General features: G+C 38.8%; 1 protein-coding gene across 5 annotated transcripts in view; it reads right to left on the reverse strand.

Annotated features, from left to right (window-relative positions):
• The window catches only part of LOC139745040 (mitogen-activated protein kinase kinase kinase kinase 4-like), a 132570-nt gene extending 117581 nt beyond the window's left edge, over window positions 1-14989 (reverse strand). For all 5 annotated transcript variants that reach the window (XM_071655457.1, XM_071655456.1, XM_071655454.1 and 2 more), the window contains exons 1-2: window positions 14553-14989; window positions 3394-3459 (exon numbers count right to left, since the gene is read on the reverse strand). In XM_071655457.1, the coding sequence (XP_071511558.1) occupies window positions 3394-3459; window positions 14553-14600 (114 nt within the window). In that variant the 5' untranslated portion in view covers window positions 14601-14989. The remainder of the gene's footprint in view (window positions 1-3393; window positions 3460-14552) is intronic.
• Window positions 14990-22125: the final 7136 nt, after the last annotated feature.

The following is a 22125-nucleotide window of genomic DNA, read 5'->3' on the forward strand; positions in this document are numbered from 1 at the left end:
ATATCACAATCTTATAACTTCTCTCATTTTTACCTGATAAAGATCAAAGTTCCACTGTTGTGCTTATATCACTTTAATCTATCTTTTCTAACTTTTAAATGGTCTGGAATTCTCCTTCAAGTAAAAGAAAACCACACACTTTCTCAACCACTTGCAAAAGAACCCCATGAATTAACGACCAAACAATAAAGACATGTACAGAAACTGACATCCCCTTAGCCGTCAGTTATGCATGATACCATTTGTTCAGTGTTATTCTTTGAATCGTATTCACCTGTCTTCAAATCCTGTCAAATATGGTGTGAATGATTCTAAACTGACATGCTGCAGGTCAGTTTCCGATTGGAATCTAAAGCCCAAGGCCCCCTTCAGAGAATGACATCCGGTCAGAAAAGGGTTGCATGCCTTTTCTGAACTCTGGCAGCTCGCAGGATCAATACCCCAGTGAGCCTTGACGACGTCTGAACTTGGCCTGGGTTACTTGTCAAGGCACTTCCTGTGGTCGTGAAGCCCAGTTAAGAATGCAAACACTATGCCCAATACTCCTCTAGCCTCTTAACAATAGACCCTTATCGCACTAATCTTGGCAAACAATGTAGCCCATTCAGGGCTGAACTATGCACAGGGGGGCTACGCACTTTACAATAAACACACGGAGTTGTTAACAAGGAGCAAGATATAATAGCAGTGTTTATTAAAGGATGCATGTAGTTTTCCCAATTTGAATAATGACTGCATTTCACTCCAGAATCTGAATTACCGGTACTAAAAACGTTCCAGTTTGCAAACACAGGGCTGAAAGCGTCACAACTATGACTCAAGCATACTGCCAAATTAAGATGCATGATTTTGATCACAAGCATGCCAATTTCATCATTTCTTTTCTTCTCCTGTTAGTGTATCATCATGCGTGACTTAATTTCCCCTTTTTTTTTTAAACTGCCGGGAGTTGTAAACTTTGACTGCTATACTTAGCTAAAACGTGAGCACATGAACACCCTATAAATAACGCTGGGTTAGATAGTGCCATATTTGACCTACTACATGCATGCCAGCCCTTTGTGTGCTGTCTTACTCAGCACGGCATCACCTCTCGTTAACGTCAACACTCATAGAGAATTTGACATCTCAAGAGCAGACTGATGCACACGAATCGCCATGACAACAGTAGCTATAATCATCCTTCCTTGCTTCGTTCTCTTTCCCTTTCTCTCTCTCTCTCTCTCTGCCAACCAAACTCTCCCTCTTCAAAATAACATCATGATTCCTGTAATAGCAGTTGATACAAAGTTTAGACATGCATGCTAGTGCTATGGTATACATATAGCACCCCTGGTGACTGGCAGGATACACTTTGTACATCTTAAAGGGATATTTATAGTTTCTGTTGAGATGGGGGATTCAGATTTTTTACTTTTCGCAAGATAATTAGAAATCACTTTAAATCATATGAAATATTGCAGAGTATACAATTCTCAGAGGTATTCAAAGTCTGTTTTGTTGAAAATGAGTTTTTAAATGGCTGAATATCCAAAAACAAAGGAAAACAAAGTGTTTTTAATCTTGGCTATCTCAACCATTTCAAAACTGATTTTTCATCAAATACCCTATGAATTCCTCCTTTATATCATACACTCTTTCACACCTCATAAGAGGATTCTCATTACCTCACAAAAAAAGTTGGAAACCTTTAGCCCGATCTCAACCCCAACCATACCATCCCTTTTATAATCCATCACGCACTGCTCCCAGGACCCACATTCCTCTGGTCTGGAGCTATACCTTTTTGTCAATAGTTTTGCCATTCATTATCGATATTTCATAACATGTAACAGAATATACCTTTTCTGGTTTGAGTCATTTTTCTGTCATATATATTTCCATCAGTTAGAAATGCTAGTATTTAGTGCTATATAAATGTTATTCATTATTTTCATCTATAATAATATTATTATTTTATTTTTACTATTATGATTATCATTATCATCATCATCATCAGTTGCAAAATCATAAAAAGTCTCAATATTGCCAAATATATAATTGATCTGTAAATTGGCAACACAATTCAGGCATGTTAAGTTAATGTTCATCTTTTGAATTGGCAATTTTGTTGTATTTTTGTTGTGTGTGTTTTTTTTTTTGAGGGGGGTATTTGCATTTCTTTTTTGTTTTGTGTTTGCAGATTTAATGAAATATAAGCAGTCCAAAATTCAGTCTCTCCGCAATATTATGACATACAATTGTACTGTGGCATCTTCACGACACGTTGAATCGCTCTTCACAGACTGAGAGAATCGCACGGTACATTAAGGGGAGAGAATGAAGGGGAAAAAACACTGAAAAGAAAATGCAGTATAAACAAAACCCGTGAAGACTTGCCAAACCATGCTCTTCTATTTCTCGGGGGCAGTTTCCGCCCCCATGATTGCCTCAATCACGTCTAAACAAGAGCCAAATCATTTGACAATTTGGTGGGACAGCCAGTCGACATGCTAGATAGGCCCTGTCTACTGCAGAGCAGCGCTGATGCCCAGCCAAGCTCGGCTATTAAAGTAGAACTATTTATTCCTGAACAGAGCCTGCATTTTTTCAACGCAGCAGCAATGATCGTGTCCAGGGTACCGATTTATGGAGAGAAGGGGCAAATTTTGTCAAAATTATATTTGAAAGGGGAAGCTTTCCTAATGAAAGACCTATTTTGGAATAGAGTGACGAAATCGCAATCTGAGGCACATGAGGGGGGAAAGAGAAGACTAGAAGAATTATTGTCACATATCCTCGGCATGGACACCCTAAAAATGGAGCAATTTATCTTGCCCTCGTCCAAGTCGACTTTCCCTAAAATAGAGTCAAAACCTCACGCTTCTCCCTCTGACCTACACATGAATCTTCACAAAATTATTTCCTGGTTTAAAACGAAAAAAAAAATATGTGATCACTGACATTGAACTATTGTGGTGTTAAACAACTTAACCCATTCCCTACGGGAACCTGGTGGCCTAAGCATCAAGTCTATGAAGACTTCAGAATTCAGTATGGAACAAGTTAAAGGCTACAAACTGTATGGGAGAAGGGGTTGTAGTTGATAAAGTAACAACTGAAAACATCACCTACTTGTAGGTACAGTGTACATCACACATTTTTGTGTACAATCTAATGTGTTAAATGTTAGGTGATGAACAAAACTACCTCTAACTAACTGGATGATTTTGGTCATTTTGGGGTTGGGATTATTCCTCTTTAAAATTCAGAAAACAGTGTTGGAAAGTAACATCTCTTTTGTGTGTGTGTGTGTTTGTGTAACATATAAATGTTGGGGAATCCAAAAAGATAAAATTTGGGGTTTTTTTTTAATGGCTTCACGAAACTACTAGTACTTGTCATAGCACGTACCTTGTGGACTTGTCCGTAGGTACCATTACCTACTACTTCCATCAGGTCAAATATTCCAGCCGGATCCTGCAGTGCAGAGAAAGCATGGGGGAAATAAAATAAAAGAATGAATACTGCATGTCACAAACTGAAATGATATTCACAACAAAATTTGGGTGTCCAATAGCAAGCAATACTTGCAATATTCAATGTCCGTTGTACTATACAACACGCACATCTCAATTTTAGACAAAGGAATGTACTTACCAAACTGACCTACACTGTAAATGTAAAAGTTATAATCAAAATTGGTTTTACATTAAGTGAAGTGGCATTCTACTATCAATACTTAATGCTACCTGAACGGTCAGGATGTCTCAGAGTTGCATGCATAAAAAGAACGAAAACACACAAAAAATAACATTACATAAACGATGTCAGTCACTAAAGGCAAAATAAAGCATGGATAAAACATAAGGAGCTCATTACACAAGTTTATGCAGTCATATTTGTGCTCTCGAATATGGTGAACTTCACCATAAATTTGGGTCGAGGTCTAGGAAAATGTGGTCCATCAAATATGACACTCTAACGGGAAGGAGGGGAAATTCAGTCATTGCAAGAGGAAGGTCAGAAATTTCTTTTTCTTTCTTTCAGGCTGGAGGCAAGGCTAGCAATGAGCATGGGAAGTGGAAACGGTCGAGGGCAGAAGATGGCCGACACCGATGATGGAGACTTTCGCTGAGAATTCCACCATCGTCCATCCAGCTTGGCCCTCTTCCAGCCAATGACCTCCATCGCTGAAGAAGTCTAATTCTCACACGAGCAACAACTTCGTCTCCCAATGTGATTAATGTGAGCATTGCAAACTTTAATCAGCAATTATGGGGGGGGGGGGGTGGTTGAAAAAGAAATTGGATGCTTGTAGTGATGGCTCAGGTACTAGACATATCATACCAACCAATTCAATATTCTTTTATGGTTTAACATACAGGTAACAATTGACATACACCAGGATATACTGTCTATCCCTGCTCAAGAGAGAAACCATAGGTGATAGCAGGACAGTACTAGCATACTTTCATGATTGATATTGCAAAACTAAGCAGCTTGACTTGCAATGTCTACAAAGTGTACATTTAAAGGACAAGTTTACCTTAATAAACATAAGGTTTGAGAGAAAGTAGCAATATTAGTAGAACACATCATTGAAAGTTTGAGGAAAATCAGACAATCCATTCAAAAGTTATGAATTTTTGAAGTTTTTGTGCAGTAACCGCTGGATGAGAAGACTACTGCAGTGTACGATGTCACATGCGTACAACAATATAAGGAAAATATAAAGAGAATTTCACAAAATTCCATCTTTTGAAAAAAGTACACATTCCCCTGACTCCTTACCAACAAATGTTATGGGTAATATTATTCCCCCTGCCTTTAGAAAGAGGCAAGTGAAGTGCTCTTTTATTATGCGAAAAAAGTGAAAATATGTTGAATTTTCTTATACATTTTCTTTATACTGTTGTACGCAAATGACTCACAAGCTGTAGTAGTCTCCTCATCCAGCGGTTCCAACACAAAAATTTTAAAAATTCATAACTTTTGCATCGATTGTCCAATTTTCCTCAAACTTTCACTGATGTGTTCTACTGATATTGTTGCATTCTCTCAATCCTTATGTTTATGAAGGTGAACTTGTCCTTTAAGGCACCTGTACTGCTTCTTGATTGATTCCCATATCATTGCGATACAGCGCAGAAGATGGAGCTGATGAGTGAGGTATGCTTATTTACTTGTTCTTAACTTTGTGTGGGATGCTGTCCCAATTCGATGATTTCTGAATATTGTCTAGTACAGTGCACTCTTGTTATAACGAACACGGTTACAATGAAGTAAAATTTCAGGCCGCAAATTATCCGATCTTTGTTATTTATTATTTATTTGTTCAGTTATAATGAAATTTCAACATAACGAAATTTCGACATGACGAAATTTCGATATAACGAAAGAAGATTGCCGGTCCAACGGACTTCGTTATAACGGCAGTCCACTATATAATATCACATCACAGGCTCAATGTATGAACAGAGCCTGTCTGATTTGAAGGCAGAGGTGTTAATACAAATCATTAAACATCCAAACATTTATTCCTTGATGTTTCTTGTATACTTATTTGGAAGCACATTTCTTGAAGGCTTTTTAAGATTGGAATGAAAATAGAATAAACAGAGAACGATGTAGTATGTAGATCTACAAAAAATGTAATAATGATAATTAGTAAGAATTTCACACAAAAATATGCGAAAGTTGGTACAAACACACACAGACACATCAAACACACACACACAATACTTGGAAAGCATACTCATACAATGTACAAATACAAACACACACACACACACACACACTCAATTAATGGTAGCCTAATAGATGTACCTGTTGGTTACACTCACACCCACACAAAAATGCAAACAGGAAGTGATTCCCTACATGATTGTATACAATGCCTCCCCAATCTTGTAATAGCCTTTGTTACAGGCTTCACCATTTTACTGCTATCATGTAGGTACAAACAGTAGGCCTTTGCACAAAACTACAAAGGTCAATGCATTATTCTAGCTAAGCTACACTCAACCTCGACTTCCTCAAGAATCTATCACTTCCAGGAATGGAATGCATCTTTTTGAACAAGAGACTGTAGACAGGAAATGGAGGTCACCATGATAAAAGAAACAAACTCCTTTGAAAAAGTCTACACCTGAACAGCTAAAGGTCACACAAACTAGAAAGGCATCACCTTTGTTTTCATTCCCCATACGGCTGTACACTACATCACGATTATCTAGTCTTCCTTTTGATATGTGCTGGTGGTCCACATCCAGTGTACACAAATGATTCAAAAAGGTGTGGTGGGATACAATGTACTGGTGGCATACAAAAGTTGTACGCTGTACAATTTGAGTGTCTTCATTAAACAAACAAACAAAAGAACTGTCTCAACAAAACCAGCATAAAAAGGTGTTGAGTACACAATCAGCAAACAACAAAGTGGGAATGTACAATGTATGATCATGCTGTACATTGTATACTGAGTAACTGTAGGGCTCCTGTACACACAAAATTAATCCCAATCTGTATACCATTGTACATTTGTATCAAAAGTGCACAATACACTGAGCACTGTTGTGGTTCTATTGCCATACAATGTGGTGTACAATAGTAAATCCATTAATTACAAGGTGTAGCAAGTCTAATTTTTCATGAGTGGTTAAATTCGCAACTGTGGAGGACAGTCTGAATGGAGAAATGTACACATTACGTATGCATGCATGTCACATGTACATGTCGGGATCAGAGTTGATATTTCTGCACATTTCTACATTCGCGAATAGCATGCGACTCGTGAAATTAGTGAAAATAGAAACCTCACAAAAAATATTCTACATACATGTAGGGCCTTTGTACACAGTACCATGGTACATTGAAATATTGTGTTGCTTCTAACAAATACCCTACAGCTGTACATGTGTGGATTGCAGACGGTCAGCTGGCTGTACAGTATGTACAGTAAGGTTGCTAAATGTACCGGTACAGTAATCGTACGTGTAGGCCTACACCAATGTTGTACCTTGTTGGCAATGAAATGAAAAGTATTCAGTTTTACTTGTTGTTGATGGGGGTAAGGATTGGTATTGGTTTCTCACACTGTTCGGCATGAAAGTACAGCAGATGGAAACCTTCAAAAGATTAATCTCTGATAGAGTCACATGTCATACAAACTGTACAATAGAAAAGCACACATCAAATGTGGTCTACATGTACCTGAGAAGCATGGTGCAGGCACCCACACACACTCCTATATGAGTACATGGTACAACTGCACAGTGTATATTATGTACAAAGGTGTAACAATTGCTCAGTATACAGTTCATGTACAATTCCTATATGGCTTCCATACAGTACTCTGCCTCAGAGAACCACATCTGTGAAACGCAGCGGCCTAATTAGCGTTATACAATCTCCCTCCTCAATTAGCATGTCTCAAGATGTTGCCTGGCAAGGAAGGGTTTACAATCCACTGTCTTCACCTTCTAAGCCTCAGCGGAAGAAAAGTTCACTCCTCAGAAGTTCTTTTTTCTTTCTTTTCCTTTCTCTAAATTCTGTCTCCTTCCTTTGAAGGAGCTGTTAAGATTAAAAGCTTTATAGATAATCCCTCTAAAACGTGTCTCAGAATCACCCATGATGTATGATATTCATAACATGCATGGAAGAAGAATAAATGCTGAAATAACAGTTTTTGAATACAGATTTCTCTGCACTCTTCGAACACTAACTGTACAATTTCCACCTCCCTGGTTTGTACAGTAGTACGTTCACCAGGTACAATGTACAGTCTACAATGTTCAGTGTACCACGGTACTGTTGTGTACACTTGGATATTATCATACGGCTGTACAGTGAACAAAGTAGGCTACAATGTATGAATGTACTGTACATTGTGTATTTAAACACTGAGCACATTTTGTGCATAGCAGAGTGACCTCATTTAATACAGATAATGACAATGCATTTAGTACCACAGTGGAAATACAGTGGGTCTCCATACAAATGTGCAGTCTGTACATTACTGAGAACAAAGGAATAGCCACAAGCAAAAAACACAACCTGTCCAAGTACTAGTACATAATGTATGGCTCCAGAGTGCTGTAAACAGTATACATGTTCATGTTGGACAGGTACACTGTACAGTATACAGTGTATACAGGTTTCTGTGTGTGTGTGTGTGTGTGTGTGTGCTTTGCTGTTGTTGTTTTGTGCAAGTTTGTTTGTTTGTTTGTTTGTTTTTGAGAGGGAAGGCTGCCTTATGGAATAGACCCTCAAATTGTGTTGTTTTTTTCCCCACTCCCCTCTCCATACTCTTACACATTTTTGTACACAGTGTAGGTCCACTTCAATATTGTTAATACATGTAAGAATCATCCCAAAACAATCTGGAAATCATACCTGTAGCTTATGTTGTTTTTATTTGTTTATTACCATCATGCATCATGTGCAGCATACATTGTAGCATCCTTACAAGTAAATGTCACATACAATTTGTACTGTAAAGGGCTGCAGGAACACGAATTGAGCTTTCATAGAAGATGAAATAAACGAAATATTTACCAACAATCTTTTTATTCTCACTGTCGCAAAACGTACAATCAAAATGTCACCCACGAGTAACACTGCAGTTATCATTTATACATATGAAACCTTTTGAAATGTTATTAAGACAGCAAAGGATGAGAAAAACTTTTCTTTTTGTTTTTGTTTTTCTAGCACTAGAGGGTACGTACAATGTACATACAGTGTACACAACTTGTATACTGGTACAAGTACCAGCAATTTGAAAATTACCTCACACACTGTGATAGGGAAGAAGGCCAATATCCGGGTTACCGATTGCAATAATCTACATACAATGTAAATTAGTACATCTGAACAGTCACTGACCTCTTAATACAGTTTTATGGTAAACAGATAACACTGTCAACTCAATGATTTTTAATATACCAGGTCATGAAATCAATAGTGATCAACATCATAAAGACATACAGTACATGGACTGTACAGTACTGGTTGAGGTGGGGATTCATGTTTTGAACATTCCTACACAGCGTAAGTGAGATAATGAGAAACCTTTTATGAAATATGTGACCCGCTACAACAAAAGGATCCTAAAGTTGCTGACGGGTGAGCCAAGCATGGCCCGGAAAAATGCCATTTTCAGGCCTTTCCTTTGATCATTTAGCTTCGAAATTTCGGCAGATGATAGAAGATACATTAGACTACAAAATTATGTTAAAAACAGAAATCCGAACGTTTTGACAGACTTTGGCGAGCTGACTTCAAACTCGATTTTCTCGGCTCACCCGTCAGCGACTTTAGGATCCTTTTGTTGTAGCGGGTCACATATGAAAGAGCATGTAATTTTAAGAAGGATTCAACGTTTATTTGATGAAAATTGGTTTTCAAATGGCTAAGATATCCAAATAAGTGATAATAATAAAAGACTACAGGCCATACCTTTTATTAGGATCTCTTTGTTTCACCTTGTTTTTGGATATCTCAGCCATTTCAAAACCAATTTTCATCAAATAAGCTTTTGACACCCCTTAGAATTGCATGTTCTTTGACATCTCAGAGAGTGGTTTCTGAATATCTCGCAAAACGTTAAAAGCTAAATCCTCACCTCAACCAGAACTGTACACACCCTTTAAGGACTTGTTCTGTATGTGTACACATCAATGTACTTTGTACTTGTACAACATGTACAGTGTAAGCCTTTATCACAGTACACGTAGGTGATCATAACTTACAATTATAAAGCAAGAAGCACTGTGACATATCCCTATTCAAGTTAAACAAAATGCAAAGTCCTGCAGCTGCTGGCCTAAGATGTGAGAGATAGAATACACTTGTACTATGAGGATAGATTTACATAAATTTTGTATCATGCATTGCACATGTACTGTACGTACATGTACACTTACATGCTGTATTTCCCTCTCGTTCAAAAGGCACGTCGGGCTTTACAATAGATAAATTGTACGTAAGGACTTTAATAACTACAAGTATTTAATGGCATGCAACATGCTTTCTGAGCCATGTTTCTTTTAGTTTCGTTTTCATTTTCATTATGGATGGGGGCCCAAAGTTGCTAGGAAACCTCTGGTAAACTCAAGTAAACTGTACAGACTTCCAGATTAATTTGCTTTCTACACTGGTACAGTATGTAGGCCTACTTTATCATGCAATCAAATACAGCCTCAACAAGTACTGTAAGAAAGCTCAAAGCAAAACACAACATAATTGTAGGACATGTACAGCTGTAATGTACCCCATTCCAGAGTGTCTTCTTACAACTTGTATATCAACGAATAATTCTTAATGTATCATATTACATTATATTGTATAGCATACAGTACATTGTACCTGTAATGCAGTACAGTAAAGGATCTAGATTACAGTATAGCAGAAGTTCACTGGAACACAAAACCTGACAATATTGTGCCTCATAATCCATCCACAATGTGTGCAGATATCACAAGGTACAATTGTACAATGTACATTGTAAACAAAATCATACCACAGATATACTGTAAGGTTAGAATAAAAGAAGTGGCAACTTCTGCAACATGTGATTGCACAAGATGCTGCGACAGAAAATACACAAACATCTACATTATAACAAATTATTACAAGGACATTAATTTCTACTCAGAAACAGGCTAGCCGGGCCTTTCTTCAGTAGCCTCATTTGGAAAACACCTTCAATACACAGGTTTCACAAGAGAGCTATGCAACTGTTATGTACACACAATATTATGTACCAGTACGTTTGCATTGACTTGGCCATCAAAACTCGTGATCCTAAAGTAACCATAAAAACACTATTTGTAACCATTCACGGTTTGTACAGTGTAGGATTGTACAGTAGGAGATCCTTGAGGTATTCAAAGAAGACTACGTGTATTTCAGAGAATCATTTCAGAAGCCAGACCCAAGGTCAATTTGACTTTTATTCTCCACTAAACCATCATTCCTATCATCAGATTACAATCTGCGCATTTGTACAATTCAACGTAATTCTAGGAATCCTAACTGTGAGTGTTACAAGTGTATGTGTAACACCATGCACCGATACTGGTACACGCTACAGAATTGCAATCATGCCTGTCTCTAGTTTAAAAAATGCTTCAGTTGAAATCTGCTCATTACAGACGAATCAGTGATTGAACAGAGGGTGGAATCAAATGGAATGCATCTTTGCTGCTCACTCAAAGCTAATTCTCTGCCACAAAATCTTAATTTGGCTCAACGGTGAAAGTAGGGCACATTACGCGTTCACCATGTACAGTTGTATGACAGACATGCCCCATAACGTGGCCGTGCAAGCAGCATGATAATCTAATGATGCGCTTCATTTAGAATTGTGGTGCATTCCGGCAGGCTACTTGACTCATCCCTACGTCTTTGTCCCGTCTCTCTTCGCCAGGCCTGTAATGGGGAGCTGTGATGGGGAAAGCGCTGTCAGACTTAAATGCTCCTCGTTCCACAACCCCCCTCCCCCTCCCCCATGCTAGACCACCACACTGTACCCTGAGCTCTGTTTTACTTGACAGCAGACAGTGACAGGGGTAGGCTGGAGTAGGGGGAAGTGTCCCAGGGTGCGGGTAAGGGTCACTTTACAATACAAGGACAATAGAGTCACAGGTTATGTGGCACATCTGGAGTATGCATGCCATCATTGTACAACATACATTTTATAGTGTTCTTTCAAGATTATATGAGCTGTCTGTAATTTAGAAAATGATTAATAATTTGGTGATATAAAAACATTTACACACACGCATGTACACACACACACACACACACACACACACAATGTACGGCACTTCGATGACATCTGTAACAATATGTGTACCATATGTGTCATGTACGTGGGATGAATGGATGGGACTTGCTGTTTAAAGTAGGGGCTGTTTAAAGTAGGGGCTGTAATCGCCTGAAAGCTCATTTGAGCCAGGGGTAGAAAAATGTAAGAAATGTTCTACTTGTAACATAGGCCTACATGTGTATGTAGATGGTACATAGAACATGATATGATCAGGGCCCCATTTCATAAAAGATGTTAGGATGGCAACTCTTGCTAGAATGGCAACTTCCAATAGCAACAGCCAATCAGGAAGCTGGATTCCTGTCGTTACTATGACAATTGCCATTCCAGCAAGAGTTGCTATCATATCAACTTTTCATGAAATGGGGCCCAGGACATGCATTTTCATTCATACCCCATACTATGCATAGATGATCACACGACTGGCAGGGGAAATACAATGTACACTGTACACACATGTAAATTGGTTTATACTGTACAATGTATACTGTACCTTGTAAAGATGTGCATACACTTTTGTACGATTACAATGCATCTTCAGCACTTTACAGAAATGAAGTGCATTTCTTCTTCTTCTTCTTCTTCTCCTTAAAATCATCAAGTGCTATAATAACTTGGCTTTACAACATGCAGTAAAATTTACACACAATCTGTATTAGTGTCTGCAAACTCGACTTTGACATGAAGACACAATCATCTTAACATCACATACATGTTTAAATGCAGTGTATGACCAAGAATACAGCCCTGGTATAAATATGAAATACCGAGACCCTATTCTTTGAGTGTGACTTTCCTTTGTCTTGGCACATCAAGAAAAGAATGTGTCATAATCTTCAATGATTCTGTACAAGTACATTGTATATTTAGGTTCACAGAACACTTACAGAAAGATGACTACTCTCTTGAAATGCAACTTGTCTTTAATGCACAACGGAAAAACAAAGTATTTTAATACTGCCTCATAACCGATATCTGGCATCAACATTGGTATAATATACAGTACATGTTTCTACTAATATACAATGTACCTGAAACCAAGATTTTGGGCTCGTGTGCTCTTGAATTATAATACAAGAATGCTCTGTTAAAGATTTGGCTTTCATTTCCTTTTCCAAGCCTGCCACAATCAACTTTGTTAATGACTGTAGAGTAGAAATACATTCACTCAATTTTACTGGGGTAAAAAATAATGGAATAAAAGACAGACAGTGTTTGCACTTTGATATCAGTGGATGATACAATTGTACAGGATTTTGTATGAACCCCAAAATCTGGACCCATGATCTTTCACTGAGATTCATGAATACAGTATCTAGATCTATTTAAATCATAGTAGTCTTCTTCTTGACATGGCACAATGTGCCTGGTTGATACCATTTTGCTGACTATTGCATCAAGAGTGGTTGGCATCTCTCACTCATTTTCCTATAATTGTGTATTTGGGGTATGGACAACTACTGGTTTTGCACCTTTCTACATGCATGCAAGGAATAAAGTGGGCTCTTCTACATCATGCATGACTCTCTCATTCAAGGGCCTCAAATTTTACATACATACTATTTGTAAGTCCTATTTATCTGAGGGACAGTGTTTTACCACTTGCTAGAGAGGGAGGCATGATAACACATACAAGTATACTGCGGCATTGCTCCACAAGCAAGACTCACTGGGACATGAACTTAAATGCCATTTGATTGCAAGGTGCGCAAATGCTATCAACTGAGGGACATCAGCGTCTTATCATATTGGTGGGAAAGAAGGTGATGACTACGGGTAACATACTGAAGTTTATATCACCAAATGGCGTAGACCAGTTTCTTCATTGGGATGGAAATCCAAAAGCCAAAGAAAGACAGTTTGTCATGGGGCAGCTCTGTGACAATTCTTGAACTTTCTTCTTCTTCTTTCTTTTAATCTTTATCAGTTTAAATGGCTACATACATTTAGTCTATCAAGAAAATGAATAAATTTACACCAGCAGAAAAGAAATATACAAGTATATACTTAAAGTTACACTATCTGTAGAAATCTACAGACTTAATGATAAAAAAAAAAAATACATGGTGTACACAGTAGCTGGGAACCACACAAAAATTCATTCACAGCATCATCACAGTTTATTCACAAATTAAATTCAAAACATAACATTGTAGCAGGATCTTTGAAAACCCATGTCTACTAGTACAACATACTGTAGTTATGGGTTAACTCGGCCTACGTGTAGCGGGTAAACTCGGCCCCCAGCGCGCATATTACAAGTGGCCGAGCCCAAGTTTACCCGCTAAGCCGAGTTTATCCATAACTACGGTAAGGTTCTATAACAACTTTTGTAAAATGTTGTTGTCTGTTGAAGGTGATTAGACGGACATCCGATTAGACTACCCATCTCTGGAACTCACTCAGCCACTGCAACAAAATACACCTGCCAAGTGATAGTTTTACTCATGAAGAGGTGTGGCATTAGGGATATTTTTGTATGTAATAGTAGTAGATAACAGTAACACCTAGCCAAATTCCAGCCAGGTCTGTATGTGCTGCTGCTGTGTGCGGCGGTGGACTGTGTCTGTGACTGTGTATGTGTGTCACAGTAAATTTACACAACTAACTTACTAAGGAGTTTACTAGTAAAGGAGCAAAATCATCTATCGAATGTGGTAGGTGCATTATTTCTTGTACGTTCTCGTATTGCAGCATGTATATTTAAAGCAAATTCAAAAGGAAAGCTAATTCTCACCCTCAAACTCGAGAGATCAATGTCGTCTAAACTCCGCATCGATGCCATGTTTTTGTACGGAATGGTATCCCCCACCGCCCTGCAGTGCACTGGGTCCACAGAGCGCCGCCGCCAGCGAGCCGAAAGGTTATGGAGTGAATTTGAAGCAGCACGCTCGATATGGACCGACCGTTCAACGCGACTTTCTCATTCACCGGACTTTTACGACACTTCCGTGGGTAATATCCAACTAGAATTTCTCAGGACCACGAGCTTGCATGTACTCTCTCTATCCCTCATGCAAGTATGTGTCACGGTGTGACATCTGACTAACGGCTTATTCTCCGCAGAAAGAAGAAAATTCACATTCAGTAGATTGGTTCCACATTATGACTCATGCCATACTGTTCCAGCAAACTTCTGCTTCCGTACACACCATGCATGTTTTGTACCTAGTACCTGTACCATGTATCATAACATAGGGCCGATGTAGGATAATAGGCGCAGTAGGCCGTCCGTGCCGTGTGGGTGCGTTCAATCGCAAATCGGAATCACCCTGCTGAACACTGAACTCCCGATCACGCACGAATTCGCTTCGTTCGCAGTGTGTGCACCTGTATCCTATGCTATGTATGCAGCATATCTTGCACACACTGGAAGGCTGTGTATGTTGTATACATATGCAAATAAGGGTCAGTCTTCGAGGTCAGAATTCCTCGAAAGTCTCGTCACCAAGTGAAGAGGGCTCACTATTATCTTGTCTGACGACACATTTGCTTGAATTAAGGACGTATAGGTATTCTCATGGTCGGACATCCGGGTATTTTGCGTGTCACGGGGTCATGGATAGCGTTGGAGTGAAAACAAACCACTCGCGTGAGCCTGGAGTGAACGCTGTACGTGTTTTCTGCCGGGGCGCCCCGCGAGCATAGCGCTAGCGCAAGCTGGTACTGTAGCTGTGCGGGCGGCAGGATTAGGCCCTAGGCCTACTCTAAATTAGACCCTACCCTAAGTACTACAGTACTAACGTTAGACCTACCTGAAGTTTCTATGAGGTACTAAGTAAGCGTAGATATCGGGGTAGGGCCTACTCAAAGAGGTTCTACTGCACATCTGGCCATTTTGTCGGGTCGTTGATCCAGAGTCCTGCCGCTATTTCGGGCACAGGTCCAGTCCGGCCGCCTTTAAACTTGGCAAAATACCGGGACCGATCGATCGACAGGATCCAGATTTTTAGAATATTGCTGGCAAGACATGATGCATGTATCTCATGAATGATGGCACAAATGACAAAATGAATAATGAAAAACAGTCCCCATGTCTGAGCTGCGTAGAGTTGCACATAAATTATACGCGTCGCACATGCACAGCATGCAGTATGCGCATTTAATATGCAGGCTTAGCGCTTGCAAGCTGTTTGTTTTCACTCCAGTCGACCGGAAGTGACGTGTAGCCGACCGCAAGAATAGCTTGTGGGCGTTGACCACATTGGCATGGGCGTGGTGTGACGGATGACTTACAAAATGAATGATATTCCGGTGTTACCCCATATTGAAGTTACCACTGATTTCTTCTAGAAATTGACAGAGTGAAAAAAGTATATAGTAGGCCCTTTAACAATTCAACCTGATTTCAGTGGATAAGTAACACAATTAATTGAAAGAAAAGTTTCACAAACTGTTCCATCCTTTCATGATCATCTCGTTCGATTCATGAAACATACCTGGGGAAACATATTAATAAAGAGGCAACTAAAATTCATTACGAAATTAATCTTTGATTTAATCAGCAATTAAATGGTCAAGATTGCAATACATAAATAGACATGTAGGTCAACAGAACTGTTCTAGAAAAAAAAAAGGCAATTAACAGGAATAAATCCAGGAACTCGGTACACAGAGCTAGCGGACATGTCATTATCTTGCGAAGAGAATAATCTTATATCTTGTAACTACTAATATTTTGCAAGAAACATCAATGTCTCTGGATTTATTATAAAATAAAACCACAAAATAGATAAAAATCCATGGCGCATTTTTGCATTTACATTTGCATTTACAACCCACAAAATACGAGATGCTATAGTAGTTCACATCAAAAAGTAAACACACTCACGCGCACACACACAGGGCAAAAAGTTGACAGTGGGCACGTAATTTACTTTATTGTACACGTCTTACGAGACGTGATTGTTTGGATATTGAATTACACTTGCTCGGGGTTTGGATAGCTTTCATCATTACTGCGTCTGCAATGCCTTCAAGTTACTCTTAAATGCCTTCATAGATGATATTTGAGCCTATCATTTTATCTAAATCTCAGATGATAGGTAAAGTATGACTTTTCCCCAGCATAACAGTATTGTGAAAAAGAAAAGTCTCTGCAGTGCAGAACTAGAAGACGTCTCGTAGACAAAAGTGTAATAGGGAAAATAAACAAACCTTAAGTGTGAAACACTTTGGTCACGCGAGCTGTACTGGCCCAAATCTGAACAGAAAACATCGTATTTGCTTTCAAAGGAGCCGAGTTCTAACTTAGCATGAGACATGGGTGTTAAATCTAACACCGTTCAAACTTCAATAGGGGACCACACCCACAGGTGTAGAAAGTGCACTGTGGTGGTGTTGAAAAGTGTTCACCTGACACTTCGTGGTGTTAATTTGACACTGTTCCTGGTGTTATTTTGACACTGTACTGGTGTCAATTCAAATATGACACCACATGGTGTTGATTTGATATTTGTTGGTGTTAATATCAATGGTTTAACACCCGTCCAGCTTCAATAAGAGACCACACCAGCTGGTGTTACTGTGGTGTAAATTTATTTTCACATTTTTTTAAAAATCTAGTATTTTAATGTAAAATTCTTGATCGTCTTGTTTAAATCAAAAATCAACAAGGAGTGCAGTTACTAAGAAACTCTTCAAAAAAACAGTTTTATATTTGGAAATGACACCCGGAGGTGTTAATTTAACACCATAAATGAGCACCGAAAATTTAACACCAGCTCGGTGTTCACTGTTTAACACCGGACTTTTTGCAGTGTACCATCACTGTATATGATATATAATGTTTATGTATCTGCATGAGCAATGATAATGCAGGAACCAATAAAATCAAATCAAATCAAATCATTTAAATGACCTGGGTGAGTAGAAGACCATGAGTTTCAAATTTGCCCCTCCCCTTGATCCCACAATAACTAACAGCTAATTTAAAAAAAAAAAAACTAAAACTAAAATGACTTGCCACTGCAACTTTGCTAAGTGGGAACCCATTCAGAATGGGGACAGATTCGTTATAGTTATAGACCAAAGATCAAAACCAGAATCATATATAAAGAGTATATTGACAAATCATTGAATCTGAATTTGAGGCAAGACATTCATTTTGGTTTGGCATTAAAAAAAAAAAAAAGCTCACGTTCATAATCATTATAATCATGGTCACCCTGCGTAATAGCTATAGATGTAGAGTTGATTAAAAAGAGATGTGAAAAACTCTGATAGCGCTTTGACTTAAAACACACTGCGTATCAAGTCCACCTTACCCTCCCCATTTTGTTATTGTTGTTGTTGTTGCTGCTGTTGTTGTTGTTGTTGTTGTTGTTGTTGTTGTTGTTGTTTTAAATGAATAAAAATTCGCGCGACCTCATCATCATTTCATGTGTGCTTCCAGCATTCCAACGTTGCTTTCTGTTTTTCATTACATCGACATAGCACATTAGTGCATAATGAATATAAACAGCTCCGGAATATACTAAGTTTTGAAATAGACCTATGGGAGTGTGCGTCTACCAGAATACCCTCTCCCATTGTTCTTCCATGTCGCAGCCACTGCAGTCTACTTCCGGTGGCCACAGGAGCAGCATGGTACAGGAGGAGGAAGAGGTTCTGTAGTGCCATATACACATGGCAACAGCAGAAGGAAAGAACGCCCGGGAAAGAACGATGAACTTTACGAAGAAGATGTATCCCTGATGGGAAATCTTTAAGGGGAACAACAGCCCATAATCAGGGTTGCCTTCCACACAGGATGCTATTTTGTTCTTTGCTGTGATAATCCCAAACTTCAACTCCAGAGACTATGATAATGATGCTATTAAAATAAGTAAAACACGCAGCCATTGTAGCGTCGGGGGAAAAAAACTCAGGAAAGTCGTCGGATTCTAAAGTTCACACATTTTCACGAACTATCCCGAGTTCATGCTTCTGCCCCGAGTTCCTGTGCTGCACCTACTCCGAGCTCGTGTCTCACATCAAGTTCGTACTACACATTTGAGTTCACACTCCACATCGCAGAGAAAGAGGGGTTGTTTCAATGCCATGGTGCCGTCAATGCAGCATTGATAAGACGAGCACCACAGTATCTACCCACACTGGGGATGCAGTATGCACACTGCCTCATGAGCGTCGGATGTTTCTTTTGGGCCGCCGTCGTCGCACGAGCCGCCATCGCACGAGCCGTCACCGCACGAGCCGTCATCGCACGAGCCGTCATCGCACGAGTCGCCATCGCGGTTACGCCACCTCAATGACGTTATAACGCGGTCATTCATCCAAATCGCCGAATGGACTGGACTTCAGTCGTCAATTAATACAGGAAAGTGCACTTATAATATTATTTTCTGGACTGACTTATGAAACAGTTTAATTTCCGGAGATTGATGTCAATGTTGTGATAACTCAGTTGTAATGACAACGATTCAATTGTAATACACAATTTAGTTACAAGAAATGTAATTTTGCAATGATTCAATAATTGGCTACGTCATAGCTCTCTTCCATTTGTCGTGACAAATGGAATCAGATTAATTGAAAATAGTGAAAATGTGGTTCAGTTTTGTATTTGGCACGTGGGACCACCGTATGTAAATGTGGATGCAGACAATGTGCACTGTGTGGCTCAGGTTTTATATAAGGCATTTGACTTAGGGTTTGGTATATATGTCCGGAATAGTACATACACAGTAGGTTTGCATTTGTGTGTGTGTGTGTGTGTGTGTGTGTGTGTGTGTGTGTGTGTGTGTGTGTGTGTTAAAGCAATATATTGTTATAGTAACCACGTTTTTTGTATCCAAAGTATAGTAGTTAATTGTGCACTGAACACTCCCTCAGTTTACAGTATTTGAGTTTAGGTTTGATATAGGATTATTATGTGGCTGTTTTCCTATGACTGTGCAATTTTTGTCACATGTCGGTGTTAGACAATTATTGTGTTGCCACGGCAACCGTATTTTTAGGAAAAAAATACCAGTATTTTGCTCACTCCATTGGTTGGGTTTGTGCATTAAGATTTGGGGAAGGATGTTCAGTTTAAAAATGAGCAGAATATATTTTTGATCATCGTCGGGCAATGTGCTGCCATGGTACCACAATGATACATTAATATTTGTTTGTTTGTTTGGATTTTTTTTTAAAGAATATCAAATCACCAGTTTTGCTGGATGAGCTAACACCATCAGGTCAGGTTGGGGCATTAGTCATATTCAGTGATAATTTTAGTCATATTTGTGTTTGAATTCAGTGCATTTTTGTGTAATGATGTATTATTTGATAATGTTTGTAACTGTTTAACAGTGATATAGCTGATTTTGGGTGCATGCACTGGTCGGGGAGGAAGGTCTCGAGCCTCGGTGATTAAGTTTGCCTTTTCCTCCCCTGGCAACCAGCGGCATGCACCTGGAATCACCACAATTTTTATATCATGTAATACGATTTTCTGTTTGTATTTTATGTCCGCTTGTATTGTATACATGTATATTGAATTGCCGAATAAATAATAATAATAATAATAATAATATGAACATCGTTCATCACAAAACCGCATCAATTTTCTGGTCGTATAGGTTTGCGTGTGAAATTTTTGTGCACAACTGACTCGTTGGCAAAAGAGAAAGGGTTAAGATCCCTTCGATATCAATCCTTTACGTGTTTTGAGTGCCGATTACATATTGGCACACAAAACAAACAAACAAACAAACAAACATAATCGCGCATTTAGCGAGTTTTGGATCTGCGACGCGAACGCTAACTTCAGACGACGCAGCTTCCCTGGTTGAGCAATGTTTTGTCCCGTCCTGTCGTTTATCATACTTGTCACAAGTGTTTGTAAATAAGTAATTCATAAGTTTTATGAGTGGTTCACAATCGACAAGCTTTGCTTTTTAGTGGACCTCTCTTTTCTTTCTTCGTTTTTTTTTTCAACTGAAGCATGACTTTGTATTATTATCTTTCTTTTTTTTGCCAGAATGCGCTCTTATGTTTATTGATACCATTTATTAATCGCAAAGGCAAATGTTCTTTGTTTATGATGTAAAACCTGATTTATCTTGAAGAAGAAGAAGAATGGAAATAAATGAATTGAATTGAATTGAATTGAAATGGAAACAGCTGTCTCGGGTATGTGCAGAACGCCATTTATAATAACCTAGTTAACGTCGTCTTATAGCGTTCGCGTCGCAGATATAAAGCTCACCATCAAACAATCTGTATAGTAGGTCCAACGCATTCAAAGTCGCTCGCACAGTGCATTGTTTAGAAAAAGGGAAAGTAAGAGAGAAACAGAAATATTGAGGTGATGGGGAGAGAGAAAGGAAAGGAGCCGACTGCAATGAGTTGCCAAAATAATACAACGACTTCCATAACAAAATGCCGTTTAGTATTTGTGTACAAACATAACATTGATAGCAGTAGACAGTGTTAATCCGCGCTCCTCTCCATCATGTTCGAATATCCAGATTTTAAAGTTTGACTGAGTTGGAATCAGCGTATGAGGCTTCAGCACTAATTGTGTTTTCAGTAATGTTGTGGAACGAAGAAGAGCACGTGCCCGTGGCCGTTATTTTTCTCTACGAAGGTCGTTGTCTGTTTATTTCCTTTTTTTTTCTCATAAGTCCGTAAACAATAGACTTCAGGACCCGTTATTGTGCACTGATTCCTTCCGGAAGACTGAATCATAAATCAATCGATTGAAAAAAAAAAATCTTTACATCCTGTTTATTGATTGATTACACAAATCTTTGACGGCTTTGACCTTTGTACTATTATATACACAGGATAAAAATCAAGACATGAGAGCGAAACGGTTTGCCGGTTTATGCACAGTTTACAGCTTTGACAACTACAGAATACTTGTATACGGTTTCCAATTCTATATTTACACAATGTAGTTTTTGTTTCAGTTGACACAACTTCAACGTCAATGCATTTCCACGCTGTCTCATGCACGAGATAAGTATACTACACGCGATGTAAGTTGTTAATGAGATATATATGAAACAACAGAAAGTTTCTCCTATCCAGGAAGGCGGGGCATGTTGGTATCATAAATTGTATGACAATCTCGTACATGTTTACAATGATTAGTTTCTCTCACAGGCACGGTCTCCTTACATCACATCTTTACATTTGATATAGAAAGATCATAATGCTTACTTGTTGAGGAAAGAGAACAAACGAGTTGGGAATGGACTCAGTTTTATGACAACAACAACAAAAAACAAACTTGAATTCCCATGGTACACAGAGTTGCGTGAGAGAAATTATTAAAAACAACAACAACGATGACGACAACGATTTCTGTGTGGTTCAGT

The sequence above is a fragment of the Diadema antillarum genome, unplaced genomic scaffold (genome assembly GCF_040938485.1).
Source record: "Diadema antillarum isolate AM-2024a unplaced genomic scaffold, OU_Dant_1.0 seq00001231_RagTag, whole genome shotgun sequence".
NCBI classification, from domain to species: Eukaryota; Metazoa; Echinodermata; class Echinoidea; order Diadematoida; family Diadematidae; genus Diadema; species Diadema antillarum.